General features: G+C 39.3%; 2 protein-coding genes across 3 annotated transcripts; one reads left to right on the plus strand and one right to left on the minus strand.

Moving 5' to 3' along the window:
* Positions 1–902: 902 nt before the first annotated feature.
* On the minus strand, positions 903–9,518 carry LOC753932 (neuronal acetylcholine receptor subunit alpha-6). 2 transcript variants are annotated; one of them, XM_030986611.1, is made up of 8 exons: positions 9,449–9,518; positions 9,048–9,132; positions 8,626–8,768; positions 6,903–6,947; positions 5,407–5,516; positions 4,299–4,434; positions 2,144–2,629; positions 903–1,566 (listed from the first exon to the last, which is right to left on the minus strand). In XM_030986611.1, exons 2-8 carry the CDS (start codon positions 9,115–9,117, stop codon positions 1,507–1,509), a joined length of 1,050 nt encoding a protein of 349 aa, XP_030842471.1. In that variant the 5' UTR covers positions 9,118–9,132; positions 9,449–9,518; the 3' UTR covers positions 903–1,506. The 2 variants fall into 2 exon arrangements, with proteins under 2 accessions (XP_030842471.1, XP_030842470.1); XM_030986610.1 differs by having other exon boundaries at positions 9,018–9,132.
* A 6,156-nt stretch (positions 9,519–15,674) lies between these two features.
* LOC115924819 lies at positions 15,675–16,469 on the plus strand. Its single transcript, XM_030987679.1, has 2 exons — positions 15,675–15,980; positions 16,083–16,469. Exons 1-2 carry the CDS (start codon positions 15,675–15,677, stop codon positions 16,467–16,469), a joined length of 693 nt encoding a protein of 230 aa, XP_030843539.1.
* The last annotated feature ends 926 nt before the right edge of the window (positions 16,470–17,395 follow it).

Here is a 17,395-nt window from a genome sequence, read left to right on the forward strand (position 1 = left end):
TAGTAGTAGTAATGATAGAAGTAGTATTAAGAGTAGTAGTAGTAGTAGTAATAGTAGTAGACTAGTAGTAGTAGTAGTAGTAGTAGTAGTAGTAGTAATGATAGAAGTAGTATTAAGAGTAGTAGTAGTAGTAGTAAAAGTAGTAGACTAGTAGTAGTAGTAGTAGTAGTAGTAGTAGTAGGGGTGGTAAAATTATTAGTATTTATAGACTAGTAGTAGTACTTTAGTAGTACTAGTAGTAGCAGTAGTAGTAGTAGTAGTAGTAGAAGTATCATTATCACCATTATTATTATCATCATCATCATCATCTATACAATGTCCATAATATGCCTGTGTCTCCAGCTTCTGGTTGATTTCAAATAGTAGAATACGAATCTTATGGTCTTTGAGGTTCATAATACTGCATCTATATAATTAGCATTTGTATTGTAAGAATTCCATGAATCCTTTGTTTGTTGTCCGTTACCAGGAACATTTTTAAATGCATCACATTCTGTGGGTACACTGTCTTTAATAAACATGAAAATGTTCACACTTTATTCTCATTGCTGTGGGCAAAAGGGTTGTTTTTATTCATTCGATCCATATTATTAAAAACTGAAAAAGAAAAACATGAATCATGCCTCAAACTGTAAAGTTGATAAATGAATAAAAGAAAACTTAAACATGAATTATGGACGACAAGCATGGAGTTCTAAATACAAATTGCACATTACGTAGAAAAATGGAATTCCTTCAGAAAACAATGAAATTTGTAAAACTTTGATTTATCATCTCCATTGATAAAATGTGATATAATATTTCCAACAAATTTCTAATCTGTTTGAAGAAAGTTCACTTCGGACAATATGTAAAGGTTCTATTATATATTTATATATTATTTATATTATTTATAATTATGATGTTTAAAATATAAAAAGAAACATAAAGGTACTCTAAATGCAATGCTAAAGAGTCTAACAATGTTCGAAGGACCAACCACCATAAAAGGGGTAGTTTAGCCTTCTCAAGTAATGACAATCATATGTCTTTATGTAAAACTTCTTCTTAAATAATAATCTCCAGATACTAATACTTTACAACAACTGAGGAACACTCACCGCAATATATGAAGACAAAGAGGAAAAGGAGAATGAATATAATTTAAATGATGATATTAGAAAAACAAATACAATCTGCTTATAACGAGATACCACGAGGTATACAACAACGTAGCGACAGGGCCGTAGGGACTCATGCCCCCACCCCAGCCCCAATCAAATGAGTAAGAATGAAAAGAGAAGTGAGAGAGATACTCCTCTCACATTATGGCCCTCTCACATTTACATGCCTCCCCTCCCCTCCCCTCTCCCCCGAAAAATAAACTGATGTAAGTGTCCGCTCAATCGCTGCACCCACGATATGCCACAGGGTTCCACTGTACACATAGTACAGCTAGCCAACGCCAAAACGCTGAAGTTTAGACAAAGAGGGCGCCTGTTGATATCCCCAGGATGATGGCAGTACTCAGGAAAGCCCGATGTCGATGATGAGCAGAATCCGTGGTGGAGATGAACCGTCTCCTTCCTGATTCGAAGGGAGAAACAGAGGAAAAGAGAGTGAATGATTCTTGGTGTTTGGTGGAAAGGTGGTGATCCCTGTGGAGGTTTTGTAGTGCATGATAAGTACATGATACCAATATGAATCACAAGGTACGGGGTTCGAATCCCTGTCACAACAATAATGTCCTTTCGCAAAGCATTAATCTACATTTGCCACTCTCCGCCCAGGGAAGTAAATGGGCACCCGGTATGCAGAAATTCCTTAAATGCTCTAGCGCCTTTTTTTTTTTTTTTTTTTTTTTTTTTTGACTGTTTTTTTTTTTCCGTCTTTTTTTTGTTGCTGCTCTTGTTGTGTATTTAATCGTTGTTTATGATTGGATAACAATAGTGTGTTTAAGTCCAAGTTGAATATAAGACGATCGCAACTACTTCGAAAAATAAACTTAATTCCCCGTTGTAGGTCCTACATTATGTTCGGACTACGTGAATATGTCAACGTAGTGTTTGCATATTTCAATGAGTGACGTAAAATGCCACTGAAATTGCTATGGGTTGATTTTTTGAAAGTAGTAACGATCGTTTTATATACAAGTTTTCCTCACAATGAGCTGTCCTGGCTTCTCCTTGGGGTAGAAGCGAAAGATGAGGCCATTGACGACGCTGACGAAAGCAAGGATGAGCATCCCAACGATGAGGAACCGACCAAGTCTGGTCGTCGAGTAGGCGGGGGCCTCTGCACTGAGTACTGCCGACAATACCACCAAGGCGATGAGGACGGAACCCGCGAAGACGATCCGTACTCCGGCCGACGACGGACTGATCAGGAAGACGATGAGGATAAGCCATGCAGTGACCACGGAGGAGGCGATACGGCCGTGGGTCTCTCTTCGACGGACAATCCAAGAGAATGTAACATCTTCGAAGGTTTCCGGGCAGCAACTGTAGGACTGAGTATGCTTTGCAGCATTTTTGTCGATGATATCCCAAATCGGATGCTCTAAAAAATCTGGCTCTGACAACTCAATGGAGTCTAATAAGGTTATCTCAGATGCGTCATACGCCCATGATCCCCATTTCAGGCTGCAGTTCTGAAAGAAAGTAAGTAGAAAATGACTTAGTCACTAATTATTATGGAATGTTTCACGTAGAATCACTGGTTGATTGGATTGTTGTAACCTTACCTTTATCACAAGAGATACATAATTTTGAACTCTGGCTACTTTGCGGGGCGTTAAGACAATGGCTGTGAGTACCTGTTTATTATTAATCCGATGTGACAGTGGTCTTAGGCCCACCACACACTAAAGAAAGTGTAGACGATCATAATTATTTTCGAAGAAATCGCAGTGGGATTGGATTTGGAAACTCAACAAAGATCATCTTCCTGTTTACGGTCCTGAATACAGATATTAATAACATACCATGACAAATTTAGTGCATGAATGCCTTCTAGTCCGGGTAAGAGCTGAATCTGCTTTACAAGGACATATATAAGGGCAATGTGGCGTAGGACCATTAAGACATAGCACCAATGAGACGAAGGTCCACAGGGACATAAGGGCAATGTGGCGTAGGACCACTGAGAAATAGCACCAGTGAGACGTAGCACCAATGAGACGTAGGTCCACATGGACATAGGACCAATGAGACATAGCACCAATGAGACATATCCACAGGGACATAAGGACAATGTGGTGTAGGACCATTGAGACATAGCACCAATGAGACGAAGGTCCACAGGGACATAAGGACAATGTGGTGTAGGACCATTGAGACATAGCACCAATGAGACGAAGGTTCACAGGGACATAAGGACAATGTGATGTAGGACCAATGAGATATATCACCAATGAGACGAAGGTCCACAGGGACATAAGGACAATGTGTTGTAGGACCATTGAGAAATAGCACCAATGAGACGAAGGTCCACAGGGACATAAGGACAATGTGGTGTAGGACCATTCAGACATAGCACCAATGAGACGAAGATCCACAAGGACATAAGGACAATGTGGTGAAGGACCATTGAGACATAGCACCAATGAAACGTAGGTTATATGGACATAGGACCAATTTTGGTGTAGGACCCATGAGACTTAGCACCAATGAGACGAAGGTCCACATGGACATAGGACCAATGCGACATAGCACCAATGAGACGTAGGTCCACATGGACATACGACAATGTGGTGACACGATTATAAAGGAGCATTAAGACACACGGAAGATGGGACCAACAGCTCGGGTATGACCAAGGTCCAAGAGTAATACTAGTAGGCCTAATATAATAGCGCCACATGCCCCACGACGTGACGTATTTGAGCGTTTTTAATATATATCGTTCGTTTGCTCGTACGAAGAATATCAAGGAGTACATCATCGAAATAGGAAGATCCTTATTTAACCAACTGTCCAGAAACACCGTGAGGGGATTTGTAGATAGGACAAGCATCGATGACGTGATCCATAGTTTAGATCTTTCCACAGGCACAGTTTAGCGATGGATTAGCTCCAAGTTTATGCAGGAAATATTGTGTATGGCCGACTCCAGTCCTGATCCGATTGAGGTTGAACCAGGCTGTTCTTGAGAGGTCGCTGCCACTTGGTTTTGCACAGGGCCCTGGGATGAACTCCTTCAAGTAAGTAGTATAGACGGATTCTGCTGGTCTGACCAGCGTGAATACATAAGAACATGAAGAAGCCATTATTACATCTAAAACCTCACAATCAAGAGTAAAATCATGATTGTAGTCTTACGTGTTGATCGTAGGGATAGTCTGTCAGATCCATCGTACATGTTGCTTCAAGATGCATGGGTGGGATATAGAGGACACTACCATCAGCGTACACAATAGCGGAAACTCCACTCATCAGGCTTACACTTGGTGAGTTACTAGAATGGGAAGAAAACAAGATCTTGAATGACAGACAAAGACATTCTGAACGACAAATGAAATGGTATTAGAATTATTCATCACCCGATCATATTTTTGAAACGGCAAATAATAGTAACGTGCAAACTCAACCGTAAACATATTTACGACACCTTCTTCGGAGACAATACGCTACATTTTTAACAGTAAGAGTAACAGAATAGCTAGCTTAAAATCCTGGACCCAACTCCTTACCTAACACCAGGTGCGTACACAGGGGGGGGGGGGGGGGGGGGGTGGGGTCAACCCCCGCTAATTTTTATTTAAATTTAAAAAATAAATAAAAAATATAGTAATGGGTGACCCATACAAGGTGACCTTACCCCCCCCCCCCCCCCCCCCCCCCCCCCCCCCGCTTATTCAGCGGCTGGCTGAGTCGTTGCGAAATTTTTCATCAAATCCTGGACAAAAAAGTGCTCTTTTTGATGTCGCTTGCCCGACATTCAAATTTCCCACTTCTAATTCTGGCGAGAAAGAGACAGAGTTATCAAAAGTGCCAATAATATTTCAAGTCTTTTCATTCCATTATTATAGTGACAACGTAAATTTATTTACAAACCACTTCGCTACCCGAATATGAGGTACCGTATATCCCCCCTGGGAGATGTTTCACAAAGATCCTAAGTCGAACTTAATTCTAAGTTGGACTCAACAATTGTGGAGAGCGATTTGTAGCCTTAAAATAAAATATATTCAAGAGCAAAAATTGACTTATTTTAGACAATTTGTAAATTCTTCATCAAGAACATGAAATCTCCTTGATAATAGAAAATATGAATGATTTAAATCAACATTTTATGCCTTTTAAAATAACTTTTACAAAATATTTTCATACATGCTAACGGCTTATCATAATTTTTAAGTCCAACTTAGAGATAAGTTCAACTTAGGATCTTTGTGAAACACCCCCCCTTGTATCCTTATGATAATACCTGTTGTAGAGGGTTATATCAGGCACCCAGATTTCTGAGGGAAGCAAGTGAAGTTTGGTGATGTTTCCGCATTGGGCTGGATCCCATACCAACCTTGGGTCACTCCAATCCTTTCAAAAAAGAATAAAAAGGACAATGGTAAAAGCAAAATAATTATATTGATATGAAGAGATAAATTACATTTGTATATTTTCATGAAATTCTACCTGCATAACACTCATCTCACTCTCCCTTAAATTTGTACACAAATAACCTGCATATACAGCTTAGCATTTATGGTAACTTTGCCATCAATATTAAATACAATGGCAACATCATTCAACAGCCAATTAAATCAAGGTTTTCATGGAAGTTACCATCAACGATAAGTTGTATGCACCGGGGCCCAGAGCTATTGAACTTTTATTCTCCTTCCTTGTTTAATCAAGATGCTCCATTATTTCGAATGCTATCCTTTGTGTGTGTGAGGATGGGGGAGGGGGGGGGGGTATGTTTGAAAAATATCAGGCTAAATCCTCCCCCATACCTAACCGGAAAGAAATACAGCCCCTGACCGAAAATTCTTTTCGAAATTTCAAAATAACGAAATGTTGGATAAACACACCTTAGGAATGATGATGATGACAGATTTATGAATTGACTCACTTTTTTTAAAGTAGCCACACGAAGAATCAAAAGTGTTTTGAATTGATGCAAATCTCATATCATTGCGAAGGGGAAGCCTTGCTGATCAAATACAACAACTCTTTTCTTCAAAATATGTTTGGGGCCCGCAGTAATCAACTCTCAAAAATGTTAGTTTTGAGATCCAGATTTTCTGCCTTAATCAGCGGTCCTTTATAGAGCGTCAATATTTGTGACGTCACATACGGGACACGGCTGGCGAGTAGCAGACTGCTACACGGCACTGAACTGTTTGTCCAGTGTGTGACGTCACTATTCAGAGCTCGCTACGCTCGTGTGTTTTGCTTACGTTCGGGGCGCTTGGGGGGGGGGGTCTAAGAAGGGTCTTGAAAAATTGCATTTTACGCCTTTCCATGATATCTATATGAATTCTCAGCAAATTATTTGTGTTTTTTTACAGAAAATCTTTCCATCCATATGTAATTTGTTCTAATTTTCAGTTGTTAGTGAATTGTCTTTGTGTAGCTCCTTTAAATTTATTTTTAACTTGACGTTAAGTTACTCTTCACATTTCTTATCTTATAACACAGAGTTAACTGAATACTCGCAGGAATTTTATTGAGCAAAGTTGACATTCATTTACACTTACAAAATCGAAAGCGTTTTTTTTTGTGGCGGTATACCTTGTCATATACGAACGATTCTCAAAAACATCGAACCTTGGCATATACAAACTGTCGGATTCTGAATATTGAATGACGGGGGAGATAGTAAACAAAATAATATTCCTAAATAATGACAATATAACACAACTATCGCGGTATAAAAGAAGTTCTTTTATTTCACTTTTTATTTTATATAATATCACTTACTAAATACATCCGTACGTTCATCTGAATGGTTCCTTTGAATAAATCCTTCAAGAAAAAAAGTAAAAATAGATTAAATTTTAAAAACAGACAATGGCGTCCATTAAAATGACCTCTTCGTTGTATGTCATAAAGGTCAAATTGAGTGCTTAGACTTCACACAATATAAGTTACACATTGATATGCTTTGTGTGACAATCGTATCTGTTTTTTTTTAAATTCTTCTCAGTAGTCATTTCATATTCTATAACAATTTCTCTCTGATATATCACTAGCTTTGTAAAAAAAAAGATTGGCAAAAATTTGGACCAGTTGTATATTTCAGTTATTTTTATTTGTATATGCAATATGTTTAATATTGATATTGATAAATTTGATATTGATAAATTCCTAGCATTCTAAATTCCCAATTATTTTACTATCTGGCCAGTCTGAACAGTGGTTATGAATTACAGAGGGGAGTGATTTGCAATTTCAACCCCTCAGTCCCCTCCCCCTCCCCCCAAACCCGGCCCCCCACTCAGTGTTATTTAGGGTACACATATGCTCGTTCCCTCTTTTTGAAAGCACCCCCTATCTGAGGACTGCCAACATTTCCGAGCCCCCGTTTCGCGGGCTTTTTGCGGGCTTTTCCTGCCTTGGAGACCCCCCTAAATTCGGAAAAATGCTCAATGTACCCCCCTTAATTCGGAATAATTTCTCAGGAATCCAAAGAGATGAGAGAAAAAAAAGAAAAAACACCCCCTTTTTAAAGAAATCTCCGGGTAAAAGTCAAATACACCCCTTTTTTTACTATTCTCGGGCCGGACTTTGTCGCACGAAAAGTACCCCTTTACCGGACATTTTGGCAACACGCATGAGGTCCGTCCGACCTCGGAGTGGGGGGGCCGGGCCCCCAAACAATTGCTATCATTATCATTATTATTTAATTATATCTTTTTGTCATTATTACTGTTATAAGTGTAATTAGATGATGTTTGAAGGTTTGCATGGTGGTATGAACAATCGCGGAAGAGGTTTACGGTACACCATGTGTAAAGTCCTAGAAGGACTAAGGAAAGTGGATAGAAAATAGAAGTGAAATGGAACTGCTCCTGCTCTGCAACTCTACTCGCCGATTCAAGCCAGCTTCTCTCATCTACTCAACTCTCCAACTCAATCCAGTCTTCTACTCAAACCTCTCATCCTGTCTACAACTTTCTGGTTTACAGTCCTTTTCAGGACTATACTCACTTCCGAAAGATACTCTTCCTTCCAACCTCCACTTTCTCGCCTTTCCATTTCACTTCTATTTTCTATCCACTTTCCTTAGTCCTTCTAGGACTTTACACATGGTGTACCGTAAACCTCTTCCGCGATAAGTGTAATTATTTTGATTGTTGATAATAATAATGATAAGAAGAAGAATAACAACAATAATAATATTAATAATAATATTGGGTTCGTGAAAAGCGCTCATCATCTGTCAGACTTTACACTCCTGGCGCTTTTTTTTAATAATTATTATTATTATTATCATTATTATTATTATTATTATTATTATTATTATTATTATTATTATTATTATTATTATTATCATTATTATTATTATTATTATTATTATTATTATAATCATTATTATTATTAACATTATTTTGTTATTATTATTATTATTATTAATATCATTATTATTATTATTATTATTATTATTATTAGTAGTAGTAGTAGTAGAAGTATTTGTACTAACCAGTCCTCGAAGCTTCATCAGTGACATTCCCATAGTTACTCGGTTAGCCTGATCATAGTATGGAAGAGTTTCTTTACTGGCATAGGATGAGAGGAGTTTTGCTCTTAGGAGACCGTGATCACATGCTGATTCAGAATAGGAATCTAAATGAAAGATGAAAAAAAATATTGCAACTTTCATAGGATAGAGGTTGTGTCTGGACGCTTAATCAAGCAAAGACCCCCCCCTAACGATTTATATATGATGTGTCCCCCACATCCCCCCTGTTTTTTTTTTTTTTTTTTTGGGGGGGGGGGGACTGCTATGTATTTTTGGACAGATATTTGTTCTGTCCCCCCCCCCCCCCCAATACCCCTATTCTAAGAATCCCGGTTTCGTCACTGGATTATTACCATAAAAAAAATAAGATGTAGAATTCATACTATCCTGGGCGGTGGTGCATGTCAGCGACGCCACGCCTAGCAGGATCAGGTAGCCATAGAAAAACTTCATGACGGAGATATAAATCTGAAGAGGAAAATAATGTGGACATTTTCAATTTAGTTTTGTTGACACATTTTGTAACAAGACAGTTTAAAATGCTGATTGGGATGAACAAAATACACGCTGATAACATATTACTAGAGAAGGGGTTACGATGTTAACAGACGAATTCCTGGTTGTCGCCATACATCACTTTATTATTGCTTTCCGTATTTTTGTTAATTTATTTTTCAACGAGTATTTTCAAATGTTTAGTGATGGCTTTAAGGCATTTAGGTTAACTATAGGTATCAGATTGGGAAGAATACTTATTGAAAAATACCAACAAATAAATACTTGCCTTCTTTTCGAATCTCGAAACACAAAGTGGCAAAATCTGCGTCGAAATCAAAAATATGAGTCGGTCTACCAACAGAAACTTTAGATGAAGTGGAAAGGTTAGGTCTTTGGAAGTGTTTGATCAAGAGATAAACTTAATACTGGGCGCTATTTTGTTGCTGGTAGGTATCATCCAAGTCGAAGATGCGTTGGGGACGTTGACCCCAAGAAACGAATACGGGCACTTTGATTTTGCCACACCCCATACGCAGTGGCTGATTTAGGGGAGGGGCATCCCCTCTTTAGAAGCCCAAATACCTTCAGAACAAAACAATCACAAATATAAAGGAATATTGCTCCCTTATTGTATAGTGTCCTTTTTATTGCTCTTCGTCTTCTTCTCCATCTTTGTTGTCTCCTTCTTCTTCTTCTTCTTCTGATTTCTTTCTTTCTTTTCTTTTTCCTCCTCCAAATATTATACTTAGGTTAGGGTTAACGTTGGGGCTAGGTTTAGGGTTAAGGTAAGGACCATGATTGAAGTTAGGAAATCGATGCTGACCGAAGCATTTGTCGGTAGAGAATTATTTTGTCACCAGAGCATTTGTCGTAAACTCTGATATGATGGGTCTGTATTTTTAGTTTTTTACTAATTCAGGTTAACTCGACAGTGGGTCTTAAATCACTTACTTTTGTTTAAGGAAAACTTACACTGCGGACTTTCGCCCTTCTTAAACCCGATGGTTGAACAATTATTGGTAAGCCCCACGTCGGTTTACATTTTAGAAAAATTCGGACCAAGATCCGAGGTTTGTCTTCCCCACGGTGTCTTTGACATGGTACTATCATCGGTTGTAGTAATTGCAACTGCCAGCAGATTATTACAAGTTTAGTATATCGTCAGCAGCTCCGTACTTGAAACGACTGAACTGAAAATAATTTGTAGGGTCTAGAGTAAATTGATATTGACTGCAGTGGAGAATGGAGTACAGAAATGACATTGGATACTTTTTGAGACAAGGTCAAGGAAGAGAGAAACAAAATAAAAGAAAGGAGTATATATTCTCATGGCTTCTTCGTTTGAGAAATAACAAGGCGGATATGAATTGTCTACAATATTCAAAGTAGGAGAAATTATTGTAGTGCTTTTCAAATTTGTTTGTTATGCAGATGTTTTAAAAAATAAAGGATTCAAAGTAAATTTTGAAAAGCAGTCGCTTACTGACGTTTAAAGTATTTTTCTTCCTGTTCTCATTTTCCATAGCAGTTTGAACGATAATTTTTTTCTCCTCTTCTTCTTCTTCTTCTTCTTCTTCTTCTTCTTCTTCTCCTTCGTTTTCTTCTTCTTTTTATCTTTGTCTTCCTCGTTTTCTTCTCCTAATTTTGTGCAATGACGTAGACTATATTGAGCGGAGCCGCCAAACCTTCTTTTTTCTTCCAGCTCCGCCCTTCCCAACGGCCAACACAACAAATTATTAATATGAATCCCCTAAATATTATGTAATTTTTTCCCCTTCTCTCTCTCTCTCTTTGTCCACATTCACTGGGGAAGCATGGCAAAAACGGGGGTTGGGCGGGGGGGGGGGGGGTGGAGCATAGGAACTCCGGAAAACTTTTGTCTATTCTTAGGAAACACATTTTACCTAGACTTGTCTCTCTCTGTCTGTCTTATAACTTCACATTTAGTATTTAGTCTGACATCCCTCTTGACTCCCAATACAAACAAATAACACAACACACTTCGAGTATTGTGGGATAGCCTGACAACGACTAGTGTTGTATGTGTGATAAACGAGTAGGGCATCCTAAGGATCCACAATGCACCATTTAGAATCAGTGGCGTATAAATATGGTCCAGTCATATTCTCTCTCCCCCCCTCTCTCTCTCTCTCTCTCTCTCTCTCTCCCTCTCTCTCTCTCTCTCACTCTCTCTCCACTGTCCATCTATCTCTACACAATGTATTTCATTTATCTCCACCTGTATCTCTCTCTCTGTGAAATATATTTCTTATTTTTTTTATTTTGCTCAAGGGGCAGCTACCAATGTTACGAAATTAACTCTAACACATAAAAATGGTCCCCCAAAAGAAGAAAATTCAAAAGATCTTAAATATATTTGCCTGAATTCGCTTTTAGTACGATATTATATTTAAAGCAGTTAAAGATGATCTGAAATAAAAAAAAATCGGTGACATTTGCTCCAGTGACAATTGCTTGAGATATCTTTGCAATAGGACTAGTGATAATCTATAGCAAAAGTTCGTCATCCTTTACCAACATCTGATTGTTGTTTGTAATGGTATTGGGCGTATCCAGACACCTCCCCCTGGACATCCACCCCTAGGACAACTACCTCTTAGGGCAACCACCCTCTAGGACGACTACCCCCCGAGACAACTACCCCGGGACAGTACCCCCAAAGACAACTACCCCTAGGACAACTACCCCCAGACAACTACCCTCAGACAACTACCCCCTAGGAAAACGACCCCGGACAACTACCCCCATAGGATAGTTGTCCGGGGGTATGTGTCCTAGAGGGCTTTACTTTTTTTACTTAAATCTTATTTTTGGGGAGCTATTATGTCCCATGATAACCTTTATCTCCATTTGTACTGAACTGATATTTCATTTGTCTGGTAAATCGTATCTAAAACGTACCTGCTTGAAAGACTGACATAGTTTTTATTCGCATCTTAGTAATTTCTCATTCTGAAATGCTTTTTGACCACTAAGGACCTACTCGTCAGTGTGTTTGCTGTGTATGGTGGTGTGCGTGTGTGGTGTGTGTGTGTGTGTGTGTGTGTGTGTGTGTGTGTATGAGTATTTGTATGTTCTATATTCTGTAGCTTAGTATTTTCATCCATTGTATAATCATACGTAACATTCTTTTTACTGTAAATGTATGTATTTTGTTATAGGGCCCCGCTCACAAGCTTAGCTTCTAAAGGGGTCCTAAAACCGTTCAGTTTATGATGTAATCAAGTTAGAATATGTTGATTGATGTACTATTACCAGTCTCTTTTTTATGTAACAGATTATATCATGCTTTGTATGTGTAACCCCCATAAAAATGGCAATTACTAAAGTCATATTTTGTTATTTATTCTTTTTCTATTTCTATCTCTCTCTCTCTCTCTATCTCTCTCTCTCTCTTTCTCTCTCTCTCTCTCTCTCTTTGTTTCTATTCATTTCATCTGATACTTCTAAGAAACAAACTCTGCTTTGTGCTCCTTATGCAGTTTAGTGCAATATAGGTTTGTTCTCACCCAGATTATTTTCTTCTCCCAGTTTAAGAACTATTGCTGGTAGATAGCTTATTTGCTAGAGCTTTGACCATCAATAACACTGGACACAGTGTTTGGGATTACATTGTCTCCCACAGAATTCGGTGCCCTTTCCCCTTTGTCTATTCCCTTTAATAGGACCCTCTTTACTTAAGTGGTGTTTGCAGGTAGATTGTGTCCCTTCAGGATGTTGCTACTGTTAATCTCTGTATTCAGGAGAAGTATAGTGTTAAGTGGTTGTACTAAGAAAAGACAAGCTTTTAGACCATGCTGTAGAGAGCTGGCTTGGAGTATTGGGTTTGAGACAAAGGATGGGTCGTTTTAGTTTAGGGTGCAAGCTTGGTCCTATCACATGATGTTAGGTAACCAATAAGAAGTCTAGTTGGAAGGAAGGGTAATGTGGGTCTGGACAGTTTAATAAAACTTTGAAACTTTAAGTTTCCAGCTCATTCTCTGCCCAGCTGCCATTGCTTCGAACACTGCCCTGTATATATATTCAATCTCCATGTTGGAGCATGTGCTACTAAATATATCTGTAGCCTCTACCTGATTTTCTTCTTCAAAATATATATATATATACAAAACGTATATATCAACTTTACCTTCTTCAAGTTTCTCTAAGTTTTGAGAGAGTTTCCTGTATTATATTTGATTGGGCATTCCATCCAACTTCAACCTTTATGAGTTGCATGGTTATCATCCCAGTTCCTGATTTTATATTGCAAGCAAGTGTTGGCTCTTTTACTAGGTAAGAACACTATATTTTGCTATGTATCTTTTCATTACTCTGTTGTATGAAGTGTGTGTATATCATGATGATATCTATATTTTGCTTGTATGACTCTGAGTGTAGTTTGAGACTGTAGCATACATTCTATAACTTTTTAATTCAGATGTGTGTTATACAAGATTGATTATTTCTGCTGATCAAACAATTCAGTTAAATGAGAAGAAAAGATTATTATGAGAGATTATTTTGCAGTTATTATACTGCATAGCATGCGAGCCCTAAAATAGCCCATGCTGAAAGATAATTGGCTTTTATTTAGGGTAATGGCAACTCGTGCAAGAGGTCATTGAACTCTCACTAAATTTGGTGGTTTGAGATACTTGGTTGTAGATAAGATTTACTAACCTTATCTACTGATGTACTGGTAATGTGTATTTGCTGTTCATTATAGTTATGCGCAGCGCGGAGTATTATTACGCATATTCAATTGCTGGACTTTTCCATTAATTGTAAAAGTCAAATGTTATTTTGGCAAATTCGAAATCAAGCGATATGGTCAGGTCAATCAGATAGATCGAGCTATCTATCTGTGGCATCCCTATTGCATTCATTATAGCTCATAATGATATGAATGAAATCTCTACTGAACAGTTGGTGCACTATGCTATCTTCATTGCATGCAATTATTGTGATGTATACATATCTTATTTATATTTACTAACGTGGGATAAGTACTATTTTGAAAAGGATTGTATCATGTTAATCATGAATTAAACTAAGTTATAAGTATAACTGAGTAAATTAAGTTGACAGAATCACATTGATTCTTCCAAAGTTAATTAGATAAATCAAGAGGCAAACTTTCATTGTTTCCTTAATTTCATCTATTGAGGGACGAGCTTGTTATATATATAAATATATATTTATCTTTCCCTCTCTTAAGGAATATTTTATTAGAAGAGTTCTGTTTATTATGCTCTTTTACTAGGCGGATCTTTTACTAGGCGGATCTTTTACTAGGGTCTTTTAATTGATGAAATTCATCAAGCTTCAAGCTATTGTTCAACTTGTTCCTGTGTTCTGCGTGCTGCGACGTCCTCTTCAACGACCCAGAGACGCCGGATATATTGATCAACCGCGTATCGCGAGCGAGTTCATGAACGTTTAATAATTTGGTTACTTTAATATTTAGATAATAGTCGGTTTAGTTATAAGTTATAATACCTTATAATGTTATAGTTGTAAGTTGTGGAAGTTTTGTTTATTTCAATGTTTATTTGATTTGCAGTTGTTATTGACAACGAGCTAATAAAGGCATTGCCAGGTTATTTTGTTAAAACGTAACCTCAAGTGTAATTTCTTTATTTATGGACCTGGGAAATTGTGACATTCGGGTTACATAAATTGGGGGCTTGTCCGGGAACTAAATTTGCATATATGCATAATTAATATTACTTATTTGATAGATACTTTATAATTACCTTGTAATTAATTAATATTCTCCGCTTATTAAGTTTTAACTGCTAGTGTAAGCAATTAGTATTATACGTTGTTGAAGGCATTGTAATTGTCTTCGTCATTATAGTTAAGAGTTTAAGAGCCAACACTTGCACAAGTTAGTAGAAGCAATGGCAGCGAACAGTTTGAAAGAATTTGGGCAGGAGTGGTGCAAGGAGGAGGGAATAACGGCAGATAATGCCCTCCTACTTGTAACACAAACAATGGCAATGCCTGATGAGGTATTTGCCCTGGCAATTTCGGATCGATTTCCCACCTTAAGTGGGATACTCAGAAAGAATGAGCCAACTAATAACGAAACTTTGATACTTTGTATGTTTGAGGGAGCCTCTCCCATTGTAGGTGTAGGGAGGGAGATACACATTTCCGTAGATGGGGACACAGTGTGCCAGGTAGTTAGGTTGGAAGATAGGGACCCCTCGAAAGAAGGTAGGGTAAACATTAAGGACTTAAAGGATAGTGGGTTGGTAGACGAATGGAAGAAAGCTAAAGAAGCCGCATTCCTTAAAGAAGAGGTTTCCAAGAAAGAAAATGTTTCCCCAAGCCCTAGTCCAGCCACAAATAACTTAGATCGGGAAGTCCCTTCATTGTCTGCGTCGTTATCAAAATGCGCGCTTACAACAAACTACAGAAAATTGCGCTGTTTCTCAGGCGCGAGGAACCCCGCGCGCGATGAGAACACTTATCCTTTGTGGATAGAGCATGTTGAGGGTCAGATGGATGAGTGGCAGGATCTCGGAGACGGCGAGCGCCGAAAGCGCATTCGCGAGGCGCTGCGCCCTCCGGCGTCGAGCATCATTAGTGACCTCCGCCGTGAGCTTCCCCACGCAGACTCGTATGAGTACCTCAAGGCTTTAGATTTGGCCTATGGGGACACGAACACTGACGATGAGCTGTTCGTCAAATTCCATAACACCACGCAGCTCGAGGGCGAGCGACCCTCCGACTATCTTTCTCGCTTGCAGGAGATACTGAGACAGGTAGTGAGGCGTGGAGTCGTCAAGCCTACAGACTCCAATCAGGTAAGACTAAAGCAGTTTATCAGGGGCATTTTGTATAATGAGATGCTCCTGATCAACTTACAACTCCGCGATAAATTAACCCACCCTCCTTCATTTCTGCAGTTATTATCCTCTGTCAGGAAGCAGGAGGAAGAAGACTCCATGAAGGCCAGCCTCACCCGGCCGAGACAAAGAGTAGACGCAGGTAAGCGTGCCGCCGCACATAACCGTGTGGAGGCCCCAGTTCAACCAGTCCAAATTTCTCGTACTTCTATCCCCTCTGAATCCACCCCAATCCAGCAGACTCCTCACAGGCCGCCTCCTCCCAGGCCACATGGCAACACATCTGAGGTCATTTGCTTCAAGTGTGGGGAGGTAGGGCATATAAGTAGAATATGCAACAGCCCAGCTGCCCCTGAAGCCATCAACAAGAAATTGATCCAATTTATCCTAGGCAAGCAGGGAAACGCCAAAGGACGCCTGGTAAGGGGAGACCAGGAGTCCACTTAAGTACAGCACCCCAACAGGTATGCGATGTTCCCCCAGGACTGGTTGGGGACAGTATCACCCAGAAGTGCTGGGTGGATGGGATAGAGACTACTTCCCTCATAGATAGCGGCTCACAGGTGACACTCATTCAGAAGAGTTTATTCGATAAGCTCGATCGTGAGTTGCATTCTATGAGGGATCTAGTACTCTATCATGGCGGTGACGGAACCTTACCCTACTTAGGCTATGCCTATGTTAATATAGGATTTGACAAGGCCTTTAGCGGGACAGGGACCCAATTCAGTACTCTAGCCCTAGTAGTGCCGGATGCTAAGCATCAAAGAAACCATTCAGTGGTTATAGGAACAAATTCCGGTCTTTTCCGAAATTGTTTTGAGTCATGTAAGAGGTTAGCTGGGGTTCGATTTGCACAAACTTTGCAAATAAGTCCTTTTTGTAAAGACATCTACTCTTCTCTCTCTAAGAAACAGACACTCCCTGCCGATGGTAAACTCGGCACTATCAGAACAAGAAAAAGACACAAAGTTCATATTCCACCTCATAGCCGTCATACTGTAATAGGTCAATGTAGAAACACACTCCGGGCACCAGCGACTGCGGTCATTGAGTCCCATTCCCCAACTAGATTAGCAAAGGGCTTAGAAGTGATACCCTCGGTAGTTGAGGTCCCTGGGGAAGCCTTTTGTAAGGTCGAAGTTCTACTTGTCAATAAGAGCTCAAAGCAAATCACCATCCCTGGGAACTGCCCACTAGCTGATCTATTCATCCCAGAGTGGTGCCGCCAACCTCCCAATCAGGGCTCTACTAATGCCATCCATGCATCATCTTCTGCTACCAGCGCAGAAATGGGCACCACCATTCCACATGATATCGATGTTGCGGACCTCCCTATTAGTTGGGGCCCCATAACCCCTGAATGGAAGGAA

Source organism: Strongylocentrotus purpuratus, unplaced genomic scaffold (genome assembly GCF_000002235.5).
Source record: "Strongylocentrotus purpuratus isolate Spur 01 unplaced genomic scaffold, Spur_5.0 spur5_scaffold_16, whole genome shotgun sequence".
Taxonomy (NCBI): domain Eukaryota; kingdom Metazoa; phylum Echinodermata; class Echinoidea; order Camarodonta; family Strongylocentrotidae; genus Strongylocentrotus; species Strongylocentrotus purpuratus.